This window comes from Macaca thibetana, chromosome X (assembly GCF_024542745.1).
Source record: "Macaca thibetana thibetana isolate TM-01 chromosome X, ASM2454274v1, whole genome shotgun sequence".
In the NCBI taxonomy this organism is placed as follows: domain Eukaryota; kingdom Metazoa; phylum Chordata; class Mammalia; order Primates; family Cercopithecidae; genus Macaca; species Macaca thibetana.
Window position 1 is genome coordinate 53,554,633 of NC_065598.1, and position 19,488 is coordinate 53,574,120.

At 41.5% G+C, this 19,488-nt stretch overlaps 4 protein-coding genes across 36 annotated transcripts in view; 2 read left to right on the plus strand and 2 right to left on the minus strand.

Moving 5' to 3' along the window:
* The window catches only part of TSR2 (TSR2 ribosome maturation factor), a 1,158,091-nt gene that overhangs the window by 837,655 nt on the left and 300,948 nt on the right, over nt 1-19,488 (plus strand). The window lies entirely within an intron of this gene.
* HUWE1 (HECT, UBA and WWE domain containing E3 ubiquitin protein ligase 1) overlaps nt 1-19,488 on the minus strand; it is a 650,778-nt gene that overhangs the window by 594,656 nt on the left and 36,634 nt on the right. The gene's annotated exons all lie outside the window — the stretch shown is intronic.
* The window catches only part of GNL3L (G protein nucleolar 3 like), a 517,777-nt gene that overhangs the window by 70,285 nt on the left and 428,004 nt on the right, over nt 1-19,488 (plus strand). The gene's annotated exons all lie outside the window — the stretch shown is intronic.
* Nucleotides 1-19,488, minus strand: part of FAM120C (family with sequence similarity 120C) — a 120,946-nt gene that overhangs the window by 64,513 nt on the left and 36,945 nt on the right. For both annotated transcript variants that reach the window (XM_050776857.1, XM_050776856.1), the window contains exons 5-6: nt 982-1,081; nt 31-104 (exon numbers count right to left, since the gene is read on the minus strand). In XM_050776857.1, the coding sequence (XP_050632814.1) occupies nt 31-104; nt 982-1,081 (174 nt within the window). The remainder of the gene's footprint in view (nt 1-30; nt 105-981; nt 1,082-19,488) is intronic.

The window sequence follows — 19,488 nt, forward strand, 5'->3', positions numbered from 1 at the left end:
ATGGTCTCAGGTTTCTCAAAGGATGCTTACCATTGGCTTTCCAGGAGAAATGGTGCCCACTTGATTTTGTGGAAGGGGATTTCCAAGCCTATTATTCCGAAAACCTGAAGCCAAGAGAAAGAGCTATACTTCAGTCAATCCTAATAATTTTACCGTGTTATATTCTGCTCACCCCATATCACCTGAAAAAGTGTTATTAATAAATAAGTTACAATTTATTGAACAGCTACTATGTGCCATGCTGGGAACCTTACATAAATTATTTCATCTAATAAGAATCTTATAAAGTAGGTATCATGAGCCACATTTCATACAAATGTGACTTGCCAAGGTTCACTTGCTGGTAATTAGCAGAAGCGGAATTCCAACTCAGGCCAGACCCCAAAGACAGGGCTATTTTACATGTACCAGGCCAGAATGGGGGTTGGCATCAGAAGAAGCCCAAGCTAAGGAAATGGCATTGCACCCCATCTGTAAATTTGAGAAAGCAGGGCTTTTTTTTTTTTGAGGTGGAATTTCACTCTTGTTGTCCATGCTGGAGTGCAATGGCACGATCTCGGCTCACTGCAACCTCTGCCTCCCGGGTTCAAGCGATTCTCCTGCCTCAGCTTCCTGAGTAGGTAGGATTACAGGCGCCTGCCATGATACCCAGTTAATTTTTTGTATTTTTCATAGAGATGGGATTTCACCATGTTGGCCAGGCTGGTTGTGAACTCCTGACCTCAGGTGATCCACCTGCCTCGGCTTCCCAAAATGCTGGGATTACAGGCGTGAGCCACTGCACCTGGCCAGGGCCCTTCTTATGTTACGTCTCTTACGACATAGAAATCAAAAGGAGAAAGCCTACCAAAAAGGGATGACGAATGACTTGTAGGAGAATACAACACGAACGAGTGATTCAACTCTGGTCCTGGAGTTCGTGAGGGACCAATTCAGTTTCCCCTATGAACAGAGCAGCTTCAGGTCAGATGGAAGCCTTACCTAGAAAGGAGGGACCCACTGGCAGTGAAGAGAGTTTGGTAGTGACGGAATAGTACTCAACTGCTTTCTTGAATCGCTCTATTTTATCTTCTGTCCTGGACTGGATGTTGGAACATCAGATTTTCAGAAGAAAAAACAACATAAGAGTGTTTTTTTAATACAATTTATAATTTGGGAATCAAAATAATTATCAGAAATCAAATATTTAAAGAAACCTAAGACAGCAAATTTTCACTTTGCAGAAAGATTAGGCAGGGAGAAAGCATTATGAAACATAAAATATGGAATACTTAAAGCTTACTTATATTTTGTGCTATTCTAAAATGATTACACGATCATTACAAAAAAATACAATGGGATAAGGGGGAAAAAATCACATAGTACCACCATCCAAATATATTTTGGTGTCTTTCCTTACAGTACGTTTTATTATTTTACTACTACTATTATTATTATTATTATTATTATTATTTGAGACTGAGTCTGTCACTCAGTTCAGTGGTGCGATCTTGGCTCACTACAACCTCCACCTCCTGGGTTGAAGCAATTCTCCTGCCTCACCCTCCCGAGTAGCTGGGATTACAGGTGTGTGCCACCACGCCCAGCTAACTTTTGTATTTTTAGTAGAGGCAAGGTTTCACCATGATGGCCAGGCTGGTCTCGAACTCCTGACCTCAGGTGATCCACCCGCCTCGGCCTCCCAAAGTGCTGGGATTACAGGCGTATGCCACCGTGCCCAGCCAATTTTTTTATTTTTGCTCAGGCTGGTTTCAAACTCCTAGCCTCAAACAATCCTCCCGCCTCAGCTTCCCAAAGTGCTGGGATAATAGGCATGAACCACTGTGCCTGGCTTACAGTATTATTTTATATACTTTGTTTTGTTGATGTAGAGCTGGTCTATTTTAATATACATATTTTTCTATAGTTGACAGTATGCTTTATGTACAATTTTGTATCTTGCTTTTATTATAATACTCTAATGTAAGTAATTTTGAATGGCTGCATATTTTGTCATTATGAATGTGTCATAAATTATGTAACCTCTTCCCTAATAAACAACACTTAGGTAATTTTTCACATTTGGCTTTTATAAGTTATACAGCAAAGAGTATATATTGTCTATATAAATTTTTTTCTGGATTTCAGATTATGCTCTTAAGAAAATAGCCTAAAAATGAAATTATTGGTTCAAAAGGTATGAACATTAAAACCAAAGGCACTTAAACATACATAAAACCACAATATGACACCACTACATATCCACCAAAATGGCTAAAATAAAAGACTATCAATATCAAGCACTGGCAAGGATATGAAGTAACTGAACTCCAGTACATTGATGGTGGGAGTGTACATTGGTACAGTTTGGAAAACAATTTGGCAGTTTCTTATAAAATTAAATTACACTTTCCATATGATACAGCAATCCCACTTCTTCTAAGTATTTACCCAAGAGAAATGAGTACATATATCCACCGAAAGACATGAACAAGAATGTTAACAACTACTTTATTCATAATAGCCCCAAACTGGAAACAACTCAAATATATATCAATGGAAGAATAAACAAATTGTGGTATATTCATACAATGGATTACTATACAGTAATAAAAAAGAACAAAGTATTGATATACACGATAATATGTGTAAGTCTCAAAGATATTATACTGAGTGAAGAAGGGAGACATAAAAGAGTACACATAAACTGGGCCCGGTGGCTCACACCTGTAATCCCAGCACTTTGGGAGACTGAGGCAGGCAGATCACTTCTGCTCAGCAATTCAGACCAGCCTGAGTAACACGGTAAAATCCTGTCTCTGCAAAAAATACAAAAATTAGCTGGGTGTGGTGGCGTGTGCCTGCAGTCCCAGGCACTCAGGGGGCTGAAATGGGAGGATCGCTTGAGTCTGGGAGGTCAAGGCTGCAGTGAGCCGAAATTGTGCCACTGCACTCCAGCCTGGGCAACAGAGTGAGACCCTGCCTCAAAAAAAAAAAAAAAAAAAAAAAAAGAGTACATATGAAGTTCAGGTAAAGGAGGGCCAGGCGCAGTGGCTCACACCTGTAATCTTGGCACTTTGGGAGGCCAACGTGGGGCTCACCTGAGGCCAGGAGTTCGAGACCAGCCCGGCCAACATAGTGAAACCCTGTCTCTACTAAAAATACAAAAATTAGCTGGGCGTAGTGGCGCAGGCCTGTAGTCCCAGCTACTCGGGAGGCTGAGGCAAAAGAATCACTTGAACTCAGGACGTTGCAGTCAGCTGAGATCATGCCACTGCACTCCAGCCTAGGCAACAGAGCGAGACTGTCTCAACAAACAAAAAGTTCAGGTAAAGGCAAAACTAATCTATGGCAACAGAAGTAAAAATCAATGTTTATCTCTGGAGGGAAAGGGCTAAGAAGGGGCTTTTTCATTTATCAAGCCTTTTCCAAAGTTATTTAAAAGTCTCCTTGAATATAATTTTAAGACCATCATAATATTTCATCAAATTTCAGAATGGAAGATACTAAAGTCATTTTCGGTTTCTAATTATACATAACACTCTCACATAGGCATATTTTTATGTAGATCTTCTGGGTTATTTCATAGGGCAAATTTTTAGAAGTGTAGTTACTAGGTCAAAGGGTGTGATCATTTTCACAAACTCTTGACACATGATACTAAATCTCTTTCCAAAACAGATGTCTCGAGTTATACTACCATCATCATCAACGTATGAGAGTGTCCCACCATACAGCCCTAGTGTTGAGTATTCTCTACAAGTAAAAAACTGTAAAACATGTATAATGTTATCTCTCATAGATTGTGATTTTTTTTTGCTTTTATTTATTTATTTGAGACAGAGTCTCGCTCTGTGCCCAGGCTGGAGTGCAGTGGTGCAATCTCGGCTCACTGCAAGCTCCGCCTCCCGGGTTCACACGCCATTCTCCTGCCTCAGCCTCCCAAGTAGCTGGGACTATGTGCCCACCACCACGCCTGGCTAATTTTTTTTTGTATTTTTAGTAGAGACGGGGTTTCACTGTGTTAGCCAGGACGGTCTCAATCTCCTGACCTCGTGATCCTCTCGTCTCGGTCTCCCAAAGTGCTAGGATTACACGCATGAGCCACCTCGCCCAGCCCCTGCTTTTATTTTTAAAATTATTTATTTATATTTTGAGACAGGGTCTCCTCTGTTGCCCAGGCTGGAGTACAGTGGTGTGATCATAGCTCACTGCAGCCTTGAACTCCTGGGCTCAAGTGATCTTCTAACCTCAGCCTCCTGAGTAGCTGGACTACAGGTGTGTGCCACCACACCTGGCTAGATTGTGATTGTTAACACTCCAGGATCTATACAGCATTCTAGGCCTCTTTATTTGCAGCATGCATGTACATAAACACAAGAGTTGAGGTCTTCAGGTCCTCCAGCCTAACTTAAAAACCAAATGGCTCTCCTTTTTCCAAAAAGCTGAATTTTATATAACTATTTGAAAGACGGGTTCCCGGCCAGGCACGGTGGCTCATACCCGTATTCCCAGCACTTTGGGAGGCCGAGGCAGGCGGATCACTTGAGATAAGGAATTCGAGACAAGCCCTGGCCAACATGGTGAAATCCCGTCTCTACTAAAAATACAAAAAAATTAGCCAGGTATGGTGGCATGCACCTATAGTCCCAGCTACTTAGGAGACTGAGGCATGAAAACTCCTTGAACCCAGATAGCGGAGGTTGCAGTGAGCTGAGATCACACCACTGCACTCCAGCCTGGGCGACAGAACGAGATTCGGTCTCAAGAAAATAAAAAAAAGAAAGGGTTCTGGGGGCGGGAGTGAGAGATGCCAAGTCTAAAGAATGTTTGCAAATCACTGACTCGGAGAATGATATCTATGTGGTTGAATAACATTCCATTGTAGGAATGTTCCATTATTTATTTATTATTAATATTCTATTATTTATTTATTATCCCCTATTATGTTTAATAACACATAATTGAAAACAATCTTCTAAAAAACACAAACCATACTTAGAGTCCCCCTCAATATCTCTACCTCTGCATCCACTCCCCTCTCCAGAGGTGAATAATGTTACCAATTTGGTAGATGTTCTTTCATAAATGTGATGTGTTTATATACACATATATATGGACACCAATATGGCTTTGCTTCTTCCATAAGTGAAACTGTATCATATTTTTCATCTTGCTTTTTGCACTTAATAACATGTCTTATATACTACTCAATGTCAATACATAAAGATCTGTGACCTTATCCCCCGAAATACTGAATTACATGTACTTCCCTTAATGTACCACTATGCCCTGTGCCCTGACAGGCAAACACTTACTCTTCCTTCAAGGGGTATCACTGCCATGAAACCTTTCCAGACTATCCTCTCCTCCTCTGTGTTTTCTCCTTACTATACTCACTTATTTGCTTCTGACTCCCCATTTAACTTCAAGTTCTGTGAGGATATAGAATAGTTTCCTCACATTTATATCCTAGTGCCTACCACAGGGCCTTGCACATAAGAGAACTTTTTCAGTATTTGCTCTACGATGATATGTAATCAAGTCCTACCCATTTTTTTTTTTTTTTTTTTTGAGACAGAGTTTCACTCTTGTCACCCAGGTTGGAGTGCAATGGCATGATCTCGGCTCACTGCAACCTTTGCCTCCTGAGTTCACGCAATTCTTCTGCCTCAGCCTCCCAAGTAGCTGGGATTACAGGCACACGCCACCACGCCTGGCTAATTTTTGTGTTTTTTAGTAGAGATGGGGTTTCACCATGTTGGCCAGGCTGGTCTCGAACTCCTGACCTCAGGTGATCCTCCTGCATTGGCCTCCCAAAGTGCTGGGATTACAGGCGTGAGCCACTACACCCGGCAAGTCCTACACTTTCTTTTAGAGATCCACAGAGGCACAAGTGGCAACGCAGAACCCCTCACCTTGACATTATTACCTAACAGTTCTTATACGTTTGTTTAGGAGAGCTCTCCTCATAATTCTGTGGCTATCAAAAATGATTTGGTGAAGATTACACAGCAACAATGACAAATGGTTTAAGATACATTATTAAGTGAATAAAAGTTAAATTTCTTTTACACAGAGATAGCTACCTTATCAAAACATACATATAAAGAAGACTAGAGTGGAATTAGGACTGACATCTCTATTTTCCAATTTTTGGGGTCTTTTTAGTTAAAAGGGGGATCCTTATAATTAAGAATAATCATTATCCAAATTCTAAAATTTATGAGGCTGTAAGCTAAAAATATTCACCACTTACATAGCATCCCTACTAACATCTCTCCCTACCAAATCGATCAAGTTCTTTGTGGGTCAGTCCCCTCCTAACCGTCTGATGCAAACAGTTGAAAGGATAATGCAAATCAAAGTAAATGAGGAAATCTGTCATAAGGGTCAGGATTCTCTAACATCGAAGAAAATGATGGAGGACTGCTTACCTCATGCTAGAAGCCACAGACAAATGAGGATCTGGTACAGTTACAACAGCGCAAGAGAGAATTACAAAAGATAATGGCAAGAAAGGCATTTGAAAAGAGAATGATTTCAATAGCAAAAGAATGTAATCCCTTGGGAAAAATAAAGCCTGAGTATACTTAAAAAAAAAAAAAGCCCTCTTTATGATTGTGCTAGCAAGTTATATGTGAAGTAACAGATGTTAGATTGTACTATCACAATTTTTCTTTTTTTTTGAGATGGAATCTCACTCTGTCACCCAGGCTGGAGTGCAATGGTGCGACCTTAGCTCGCTGCAACATCTGCCTCTCGGGTTCAAGGGATTCTCCTGACTCAGCCTCCTGAGTAGCTGGGACTAAAGGCACCTGGCTAATTTTTGTATTTTTGGTAGAGATGGGGTTTCACTATGTTGGCCAGGCTAGTGTCAAACTCCTGACCTCAAGTGATCCGCCCACCTTAGCCTCCCAAAGTGCTGGGATTACAGGCATGAACCACCGCACCCTGCCCTATCACAAAATTTTGTTGGAAAAATTATGCCCCCAAACCAAATACTTGATTTTACTCTTTATTCATTTAAAAAAAATTCACAGAGGTTTCAGTGCTGGATAAAATGAAATAAGCACACTTCACTTGTTACCACTAAAGGTAATTCTAAAACCCAAGGATAGCTATTTGAGGACTCTAAAAAATAACTAGTACTAGGCACATTAGGGAAGAAAACCAGGATTCAAAGTACCACTGAACTAATAATGAGTTCAGCATTGATTTTTCTTCTAGTATTCCCTAGAGTGGTCACAATGTAGCTTAAAATCCACAAGTGTCCATAGATGTGGACAGGGAGAGCTCCAGGAGAAACCAGTTTTGTTCTGGCCTGAGGAGTAAGAGAGGTGACTCCAAAAACTCAGAGAGTGTATAGAAATCCCCCACTTTTCTTCCTTTTCCTTTTTTCTGTTCTCTTATATGCCAGCCAAAAGCAAACTTTTAGTGGCAGCAGTGGCAATAGGAAAATAGCAGGAAACTGAAACTGTGAATGATGGGAACCTTCCTCTCCAATCAGAGGAGCAGTGGTCTCAGGAGGGTAGGGTGAGTCCCCAATACTTTTTTTCTCTCTGTGTCCTCCTACTGCTTGGCCCTAGCCTTGGGCACAGTCACAAAAAGTGCATAGCGGAGTTGGGCAATTAAAGCCCTGGCTCTAGCTCATGACTGTAATCCCAGCACTTTGGGAGGCCAAGGCCGGCAGATCGCTTGGCCCAGGACTTCGAGACCAGCTTGGCCAACATGGCAACTCCATCTCTACTAAAAATACAAAAATTAGCTAGGCTTGGTGGTGTATGCCAGTGCCCAATGACTCTGGAGGCTGAGGCGGGAGAACTGCCTGCCAGCAGGAGTTTTGGCCTGTAGTGTGCTATGACTATAGGATGTCCACACTAAGCTCGGCATCAATATGGTGACCTCCTGGAAGCGAGGGACCACCAGGTTGCCTAAGGAGGGATAAACCAGACCGGGTCGGAAACAGAGCAAGTCAAAACTCCCGTGCTGATCAGTAGTGGGATTGCGTCTGTGAAAAGACACTGCATTCCGCCTGAGCAACACAGCGAGACCCCATCTCTTAAAAATAAAAAAGAAACAAAGAAAACCCTGACTTTAGGGCAGAAGAACTGAAAAGGGGGTGGTCCAATAAACCAGAAGTACTGAAGAGATCACAGAGAGGGAGCAGCTCAAGAAGTAACCCTAAAGAAAGGTGTTTATGAACACTTGTGCTCACTCATGAGCTGCACATGCATAGATCTGATGATACTAAACAGCAGCCCACAGACTCTGAGATCTGAATTAAGAGATAGACCATGGCCCAAGTCTCAGACTGGCCACTAGGTGGTATACACACAGGATGGATCCAAATAAGTCCCGACATTGAAACTACAGGTCACAGAAAAACGGTGAAAACTGGTGGCCTAAACCTAAATGTCTCCTAAAAACTAAACTACAGGTTGAATATTCCTGATCTGAAAACCTGAAATCAGAAGTGCTCCAAAATCCAAAACTTTCCAAACACCAACATGATGCTCAAAAGAAATGCCCAATGGAGTATTTTGGACTTCAGATTTGGGGATTAGGAATGTTCAACCAGTAAGGACAAGGCAAATATTCCAAAATTTCAAAAATCCAAAATCCAAAACACCTTTGGCCCCAAGCATTTTGGATAAGGGATACTGAACGTGTATCAATACTCCCCATAATACTGAAACAAGAGCAAGAGCCTCAGAAAATAATAATCAAAATGTCCAAGATATGATCCAAAAATACTTGATATGGGCAGAACCAGCAAAAATTTAATGTTTTATGCAAAAAAACAATCAACAGATGCCAGTGCCTAGATGATATTTATGTTGAAATTATCTGATGAAGACTTTAAATAAGCTATTATAAAAATGGTTGAAAGTGGCCGGGCGCGGTGGCCCACGCCTGTAATCCCAGCACCTTGGGAGGCCAAGGCAGGCGGATCATGAGGTCAGGAGATCAAGACCATCCTGGCTAACATGGTGAAACCCCGTCTCTACTAAAAACACAAAAAATTAGCCAGGCATGGTGGCGGGCGCCTGTAGTTCCAGTTACTCAGGAGGCTGAGGCAGGAGAATGGCGTGAACCCAGGAGGCAGAGGTTACAGTGAGCCGAGATCACACCACTGCACTCCATCCTGGGTGACAGAGCGAGACTGTCTCAAAAAAAAAAAAAAAAAAAGATTGAACGTAATCATAATACTTTTGAAACAATGAGGTACAAAGTCTTAGCAGGCCACCGGTGGCTGATGCCTTTGGGAGGCTGAGGCAGGTGGATCACTTGAGGTCAGGAGTTTGAGACCAGCTTGGTCAACATAACACAACCCCGTCTCTACTAAAAACACAAAATAAATAAATAAATAAGTCGGGCATGATGGCACAAACGTGTAGTCCCAGCTACTTGGCAGGCTGAGGCATAAGAATCGCTTGAACCCAGGAGGCAGAGGTTGAAGTGACTCCAGATCACGCCACTGCACTCCAGCCTGGGCAACATGGTGAGACAGGAAATGGAAATTTTAGAATTTCCATTGCAAATGGCTCACACCTATAATCTCAGCAGTTTGGGAGGCCATGGCAGGAGGAGTGCTTGAGGCCAGGAGTTTGAGACCAGCCTGGGCAACATAGTGAGACTCAGTAACTACAAAAAAAATTTTTTTTAATAGAGCTTAAAAATACAATAACCAGCAGGGCGCGGTGGCTCACGCCTGTAATCCCAGCACTTTGGGAGGCCAAGGCAGGCAGATCATCTGAGGTTGAGTTCGAAACCAGCCTGACCAACATGGAGAAACCCTGTCTCTACTAAAAATACAAAATTAGCTGGGTGCGGTGGCGCATGCCTGTAATCCCAGCTACTCAGGAAGGCTGAAGCATGAGAACTGCTTGAACCTGAAAGGCCGGGGTTGTGGTCAGTCGAGATTGCACCACTGCACTCCAGCCTGGGCAACAAGAAAGAAACTCGGTCTCAAAAAAAATAAATAAATAAAAATAACCAAACTGAAAAAAAAATCTGTGGATCAACTCTTCAGCGAATGGAGATGACAGAGGAGTAACACAGCAAAGCTGACGACTGATTAATAGAAATTATCCAGGGAGAAAGATAATTAACAAAAAAAGAACAGTCTCAGGGATACATGGGATAATACCAAAAGGCCTAACAATGGTGTCATTGAAGTCATATAAGGAAAGGAGAAATATGTAGAACAGAAAATCAATTTTAAGAAATAATAGGGCTGGGCGTGGTGGCTCACGCCAGCAATCTCAGGACTTTGGGAGGCCAAGGCGGGCAGATCACGAGGTCAGGAGTTCGAGACCAGCCTGACCAACATGGTGAAACTCCATCACTACTAAAAATACAAAAATTAGCTGGGCGTGGTGGTGCACACCTATAGTCTCAGCTATTCAGGAAGCTGAGGCAGGAGAATTGCATGAATCCAGGAGGCAGAGGTTGCAGTGAACTGAGATTGCACCATTGCACTCCAGCCTGGCTGACAGAGAGAGACTCTGTCTCAAAAAAAAAAAAAAAAAAGGAAAGAAAGAAAGAAAGAAAGAAAAGAAATAGTAGCGGCTGGGCGTGGTGGCTCATGCCTGTAATCCCAGCACTTTGGGAAGCTGAGGCGGGTGGATCACCTGAGGTCAGGAGTTTGAGACCAGCCTGGCAAATGTGGTGATACCCCATCTCTACTAAAAATACAAAAAAGTAGCCAGGCGTGGTGGCGGACACCTGTAATCCCAGCTACTCAGGAGGCTGAGGCAGAAGAATCACTTGAACCCGGGAGGCGGAGGTTGCAGTGAGCCGAAATCACACCACTGTACTCCAGCCTGGGCAACAAGAGTAAAACTCCGTCTCAAAAAAAAAAAAAAAAAAAAAAAAAAAGAAAAAAAAGAAAAGAAAAGAAAAGAAAAAAAGAAAGAAAGAATAGCTGGCCAGGCGCAGTGCCTCACTCCTGTAATCCCAGCACTTTGGGAGGCCGAGGCAGGTGGATCACTTAAGACCAGCATGGCCAACAAGGTGAAACCCTGTCTCCACCAAAAATACAAAAATTAGCCAGGCGTGGTGGCAGGTGCCTGTAGTCCCAGCTACTTGGGAGGCTGAGGCAGGAGAATCCCTTGAACCCGAGAGGCAGGGGTTGCAGTGAGCTGAGATTGTGTCACGGCACTCCAGCTTGGGTGACAGAGTGAGACTCTGTATCAAAAAAAAAAAAAAAAAAAAAAAGAAACAGTAGCTAAAAACTCCCCAAATTTAGTGAATGACAAACAGAGATGCAAGAAGCTCTAAACAGGATAAATTCAAAGAAATCCATGCCAAACACATCAGTGGCAAATTCTACCAAACAATTAAAGAAGAAATAACACCAATTCTACAAAATCTCTCCCAATAATAGAAGAAGAAAGAACTCTTGCCAACTCATTTCATTAACTCCGGCATTACCTTGATAATAAAACCAGACTAAGAACAGCACAAAAAAATTATAAATCAATATCCCTCATGAAAATAAATGCAAAAATACTCAACAAAATACCAGCAATTCAAATCCAGCAAGACATAAACGGACTAATATACTACAATCACATCCTGGGAATATAAGGATGGTTGAATATTCAAAAATCAATCTAAAATATTAATGGACTAAAGAAGAAATACAACATGATCCTATCAATATATGTGGAAAAATGCAATTGGCAAAATACACCATCCATTCATTATAAAAACAGTCAGGAAACTAGGAACAGAAGATAACTTTCTCAACCTAATAACATGCACAAAAACTACAGCTAATATCCTATTTAATGAAGACTGAATGCTTTCTCTAAAGATCAGGAACAAGATAAGAATATATATTCTTAGCATTTGTATTAATATCATTTGGAAATCCTAGACAGTGCAGTAAGTCAAGAAGAAAAAGGCATGCAGATGGGAAAATAAAATAAAACGGTCATTATCCACAGACAATATGATCACCTACACAGAAAATCCCAAGAAATCTACCAAAAAACTCCTAGAAGTAATAAGTGAGTTTAGAAGAGTCATAGAATACAAGGGCAACATTCAAAAATCAATTGCACTTCTATATATTAGCAATGAACAATTAGAAATTAAAAAACCAAAATATCCTTTATAATAGGTGTCACAAATATGAAATAAGTATAAACATTTTTTATATGTACAGAAGTTGTATGCTAAAAACTATAAAACTTTCAGTTGATGAAAAAAATCAAAGAAGACCTAAATAAATAGGCAAATAATATTCATGGATTCAAAGGCTCACCAAATTCATCTATATATTTAATGCGGTTCCAACAAAAATCACAGCAGGATTTCTTTTTTGTAGATATATAGACAAGATTATTCTAAAATGTACATGGAAAGGGAGGAGGTTCCAAGATGGCCAAATAGGAACAGCTCCAGTCTACAGCTGCCAGCATCAGCGACACAGAAGATGGGTGATTTCTGCATTTCAAACTGAGGTACTGGGTTCATCTCACTGGGGTTTGTCAGACAATGGGTGCAGCCCACGGAGCAGGGTTGGGCATCACCTCACCTGGGAAGTGCAAGGGGTCAGGGGATTCCCTTTCCAAGCCAAGGGAAGCCATGACAGACGGTACCTGGAAAATCGGGACATTCCCACCCTAATACTGTGCTTTTCCTATGGTCTTAGCAAATGGCACACCAGGAGATTATATCCCATACCTGGCTCAGAGGGTCCTACGCCCATGGAGCCTTGCTCACTGCTAGCACAGCAGTCTGAGATCGAACTGCAAGGCAGCAGCGAGGCTGGGGGAGGAGTGTCCGCCATTGCTGAGGCTTGAGTAGGTAAACAAAGTTGCCTGGAAGCTCGAACTGGGTGGAGCCCACCGCAGCTCAAGGAGGCCTGCCTGCCTCTGTAGACTCCAACTCTGGGGGCAGGGCATAGCTGAACAAAAGGCAGCAGACACTTCTGAAGACTGATATGTCCCTGTCTGACAGCTTTGAAGAGAGTAGTGGTTCTCCCAGTACGGAGTTTGAGATCTGAGAACGGGCAGACTGCCTCCTCAAGTGGGTCCCTGACCCCCAAGTAGCCGAACTGGGAGGGAGACACCTCCCAGTAGGGGCCAACCAACACCTCATACAGCCGGGTGCCCCTCTGAGACAAACCTTCCAAAGGAAGGATCAGGCAGCAACATTTGCCGTTCTGCAATATTTGCTGTTCTGCAGCCTCCGCTGGTGATATCCAGGCAAACAGGGTCTGGAGTGGACCTCCAGCAAACTCCAACAGATCTGCAGCTGAGGGTCCTGACTGTTAGAAGGAAAACTAACAAACAGAAAGGACATCCACACCAACACCCCATCTGTACATCACCATCATCAAAGATCAAAGGTAGATAAAACCACAAAGATGGGGAGAAACCAGAGCAGAAAAGCTGAAAATTCTAAAAATCAGAGCGCCCCTACTCCTCCAAAGGAACGCAGCTCCTCGCCAGCAACGGAACAAAGCTGGACAGAGAATGACTTTGACGAGTTGAGAGTAGAAGGCTTCAGACGATCGGTAATAACAAACTTCTCCAAGCTAAAGGAGGATGTTCGAACCCATTGCAAAGAAGCTAAAAACCTTGAAAAAAGATTAGACGAACAGCTAATTAGAATAAGCAGCATAGAGAAGACCTTAAATGACCTGATGGAGCTGAAAACCATGGCACAAGAACCACGTGACACATGCACAAGCTTCAGCAGCCGATTCGATCAAGTGGAAGAAAGGGTATCAGTGATTGAAGATCAAATGAATGAAATGAAGCGAGAAGACAAGTTTCGAGAAAAAGAGTGAAAATAAATGAACAAAGCCTCCAAGAAATATGGGACTATGTGAAAAGACCAAATCTACGTCTGATTGGTGTACCTGAAAGTGACGGGGAGAATAGAACCAAGTTGGAAAACACTCTTCAGGATATTACCCAGGAGAACTTCCCCAACTTAGCAAGGTAGGCCAACATTCAAATTCAGGAAATACAGAGAACGCCACAAAGATACTCCTCAAGAAGAGCAACTCCAAGATACATAATTGTCAGATACACCAAAGTTGAAATGAAGGAAAAAATATTAAGGGCAGCCAGAGAGAAAGGTCAGGTTACCCACAAAGGGAAGCCCATCAGACTAAGAGTGGATCTCTCAGCAGAAACCCTACAAGCCAGAAGAGAGTGGGGGCCAATATTCAACATTCTTAAAGAAAAGAATTTTCAACCTGGAATTTCACATCCAGCCAAACTAAGCTTCACAAGCGAAGGAGAAACAAGATCCTTCACAGACAAGCAAATGCTGAGAGATTTTGTCACCACCAGGCCTGCCTTACAAGAGCTCATGAAGGAAGCACTAAACATGGAAAGGAATAACCAGTACCAGCCACTGCAAAAACATGCATGCCAACTTGTAGAGACTATCAATGCTAGGAAGAAACTGCATCAACTGATGAGCAAAATAACCAGCTAACATCATAATGACAGGATCGAATTCACACATAACAATATTAACCTTAAATGTAAATGGGCTAAATGCTCCAGTTGAAAGACACAGACTGGCAAACTGGATAAAGAATTAAGACTCATCAGTGTGCTGTACTCAGGAGACCCATCTCACGTGCAGACACACACATAGGCTTAAAAAAAAAAAGGGATGGAGGAAGATCTACCAAGAAAATGGAAAACAAAAAAAGCAGGAGTTACAATCCTAGTCTCTGATAAAACAGATTTTAAACTAACAAAGATCAAAAGAGACAAAGAAGACCATTACATAATGGTAAAGGGATCAAATCAACAAGAAGAGCTAACTATCCTAAATATATATGCACCCAATACAGGAGCACCCAGATTCATAAAGCAAGTACTTAGAGACCTATAAAGAGACTTAGACTCCCACACAATAATAATGGGAGATTTTAATACCCCACTGTCAACATTAGACAGATCAATGAGACAGAAAGTTAACAAGGACATCCAGGAATTGAACTCAGCTCTGCACTAAGCGGACCTAACAGACATCTACAGAACTCTCCACCCCAAAACAACAGAATATACATTCTTCTCAGAACCACATCACACTTATTCTAAAACTGACCACATAGTTGGAAGTAAAGCACTCCTCAGCAAATGTAAAAGAACAGAAATTATAACAAACTGTCTCTCAGACCACAGTGCAATCAAACTAGAACTCAGGATTAAGAACGTCACTCAAAACCGCTCAACTACATGGAAACTGAACAACCTGCTCCTGAATGACTACTGGGTACATAATGAAATGAAGGCAGAACTAAAGATGTTCTTTGAAACCAATGAGAACAAAGACACAACACACCAGAATCGCTGAGACACACTTAGAGCAGTGTGTAGAGGGAAATTTATAGCACTAAATGCCCACAAGAGAAAGCTGGAAAGATCTAAAACTGACACCCTAACATCACACTTTAAAAAGCTAGAGAAGCAAGAGCAAACAAATTCAAAAGCTAGCAGAAGGCAAGAAATAACTAAGATGAGAGCAGAACTGAAGGAGATAAAGACACAAAAAAACCCTTCAAAAAAATCAATGAATCCAGGAGCTGGTTTTTTAAAAAGATCAACAAAATTGATAGACCGCTAGCAAGACTAATAAAGAAGAAAAGAGAGAAGAATCAAATAGACGCAATAAAAAATGATAAAGGAAATATTATCATTGATCCCACAGAAATGCAAACTACCGTCAGAGAATACTATAAACACCTCTATGCAAATAAACTAGAAAATCTAGAAGAAATGGATAAATTCCTGGACACTTACATCCTCCCAAGACTAAGCCAGGAAGAAGTTGAATCCCTGAATAGACCAATAGCAGGCTCTGAAATTGAGGCAATAATTAATACCCTACCAACCAAAAAAAGTCCAGGACCAGATGGATTCACAGCCGAATTCTACCAGAGGTAAAAAGAGGAGCTGGTACCATTCATTCTGAAACTATTCCAATCAACAGAAAAAGAGGGAATCCTTCCTAACTCATTTTATGAGGCCAGCATCATCCTGATACCAAAGCCTGGCAGGGACACAACAAAAAAAGAGAATTTTAGACCAACATCCCTGATGAACATTGATGCAAAAAATCCTAAATAAAATACTAGCAAACCGAATCTAGCAGCACATCAAAAAGCTTATCCACCACGATCAAGTTGGCTTCATCCCTGGGATGCAAGGCTGGTTCAACATACACAAATCAATAAACGTAAGCCAGCATATAAACAGAACCAAAGACGAAAACCACATGATTATCTCAATAGATGCAGAAAAGGCCTTCAACAAAATTCAACAGCCCTTCATGCTAAAAACTCTCAATAAACTAGGTATTGATGGGACGTATCTCAAAATAATAAGAGCTATTTATGACAAACCCACAGCCAATATCACACTGAATGGGCAAAAACTGGAAGCATTCCCTTTGAAAACTGGCACAAGAGAAGGATGCCCTCTCTCACCACTCCTATTCAACACAGTGTTGGAAATTCTGGCCAGCGCAATCAGGCAGGAGAAAGAAATAATGGGTATTCAATTAGGAAAAGAGGAAGTCAAATTGTCCCTGTTTGCAGATGACATGATTGTACGTTTAGAAAACCCCATCGTCTCAGACCAAAATCTCCTTAAGCTGATAAGCAACTTCAGCAAAGTCTCAGGATACAAAATCAATGTGCAAAAATCACAAGCATTCCTATACACCAATAACAGACAAACAGACAGCCAAATCATGAGTGAACTCCCATTCACAATTGCTTCAAAGAGAATAAAATACCTAGGAATCCAATTTACAACGGATGTGAAGGACCTCTTCAAGGAGAACTACAAACCACTGCTCAATGAAATAAAAGAGGACACAAACAAATGGAAGAACATACCATGCTCATGGATAGGAAGACTCAATATTGTGAAAATGGCCATATTGCCCAAGGTAATTTATAGAGTCAGTGTCATCCCCATCAAACTACCAATGACTTTCTTCACAGAATTGGAAAAAACTACTTTAAAGTTCGTAAGTAATCAAAAAAGAGCCCGCATTGCCAAGACAATCCTAAGCCAAAAGATCAAAGCTGGAGGCATCACGCTACCTGGCTTCAAACTATACTACAAGGCTACAGTAACCAAAAGAGCATGGTACTGGTACCAAAACGAAGTTATAGACCAATGGAACAGAACAGAGCCCTCAGAATTAATAGAACACATCTACAACTATCTGATCTTTGACAAATCTGACAAAAACAAGAAATGGGGAAAGGATTCCCTATTTAATAAATGGTGCTGGGAAAATTGGCTAGCCATAAATAGAAAGCTGAAACTGGATCCATTCCTTACACTTTATACAAAAATTAATTCAAGATGGACTAAAGATTTAAATGTTAGACCTAAAACCATAAAAACCTAGATGAAAACCTAGGCAATACCATTCAGGACATAGGCATAGACAAGGTCTTCATGACTAAAACACCAAAAGCAATGGCAACAAAAGCCAAAATTGATAAATGGGATCTAATTAAACTAAAGAGCTTCTGCACAGCAAAAGAAACTACCATCAGAGTGAACAGGCAACCTACAGAATGGGAGAAAAGTTTTACAATCTACCCATCTGACAAAGGGCTAATATCCGGAATCTACAAAGAACTTAAACAAATTTACAAGAAAAAAATCAACCCCATCAAAAAGTGGGCAAAGGATATGAACAAACACTTCTCAAAAGAAGACATTTATGCAGCCAACAGACACATGAAAAAATGCTCATCATCACTGGCCATCAGAGAAATGCAAATCAAAACTACAATGAGATACCATCTCACACCAGTTCGAATGGCAATCATTAAAAAGTCAGGAAACAACAGGTGCTGGAGAGGATGTCGAGAAAGAGGAACACTTTTACACTGTTGGTGGGACTGGAAACTAGTTCAACCATTGCGGAAGACAGTGTGACAACTCCTCAAGGATCTAGAACTAGAAATACCATTTGACCCAGCCATCCCATTACTGGGGATATACCCAAAGGATTATAAGTCATGCTGCTATAAAGACACATGCACACGTATGTTTATTGCAGCACTATTCACAATAGCAAAGACTTGGAACCAACCCAAATGTCCATCAATGACAGACTGGATTAAGAAAATGTGGCACACATACACCATGGAAATACTATGCAGCCATAAAAAAGGATGAGTTCGTGTCCTTTGTAGGGACATGAATGAAGCTGGAAACCATCGTTCTGAGTAAACTACTGCAAGGACAGAAAACCAAACACCACATGTTCTCACTCGTAGGTGGGAATTGAACAATGAGAACACTTGGACACAGGGTGGGGAACATCACACACTGGGGCCTGTCATGGGGTGGGGGGACAGGGGAGGGATAGCATTAGGAGAAATACCTAATGTAAATGATGAGTTAACAGGTGCAGCACACGAACATGGCACATGCATACATATGCAACAAACCTGCACGTTGTGCACATGTACCCTAGAACTTAAATTATAATAAAAAAAGTAATTAAAAAAATAAAATTTATATGGAAAGACAAAGGAACAAGTATAGATAACACTGAAAAATAATAAAAGTTGGCTGGGTGCAGTGGCTCATGCCTGTAATCCCATATTTTGGGAGGCCAAAGCACGAGGATTGCTTGAGCCCAGGAGTTTGAGACCAGTTTGGGTAACATAGTGAGACCTTATCTCTACAAAAAATTTAAAAATTAGCCAGGCATGGTGGCACACACCTGTGGTTCCAGCTACTTGGGAGGCTGAAGCAGCAGGATCACTTGAGTCCAGGAGGTTGAGGCTACAGTGAGCCATGTTTGTGCCACTGCACTCCAGCCTGGGCAACAGAATGAAACTCTGTCTCCAAATGAATGAATGAATGAATTAATGAATATGGTGGAATCACTAACCAATTTTAAGACTTATTATAAAGTTACAGTAATCAAGATAGTGTATTACTGGTAAAAGGATAGACACATAGATCAACTGAACAGAACAGAGTCCAGAAATAGACCAACACAAACATGGTCAACTGATATTTAACAAAAGTGCAAAGGCAATTCCATGGGGAAAAGATAGTCTTTTCAACAAACTGTGCTGAAACAATTTGACATCCACATGAAAAACACAACCTCTCATATTTTATACAGAAATGAACTAAATATGGATGATTTGTTCTAAAATGTGAAGTATAGAACTATGTAATTAACAAAGAAAAGCATGCCGGGCGTGGTGGCTCATTCCTGTACTCCCAGCAATTTGGGAGACCTAGGCGGATGGATCACCTGAGGTCAGGAGTTCAAGACCAGCCTGGCCAACAAGGTGAAACCCCAGCTCTACTAAAAATACAAAAGATCAGCCAGGTGTGGGGGCGCGTGCTTGTAATCCCAGCTACTCCGGAGGCTGAGGCATGATAATTGCTTGAACCCAGGAGGTGGAGGTTGCAGTGAGCCAAGATAGTGTCACTGCACTCCAGCTTGGGTGACAGAGTGAGACTCCAT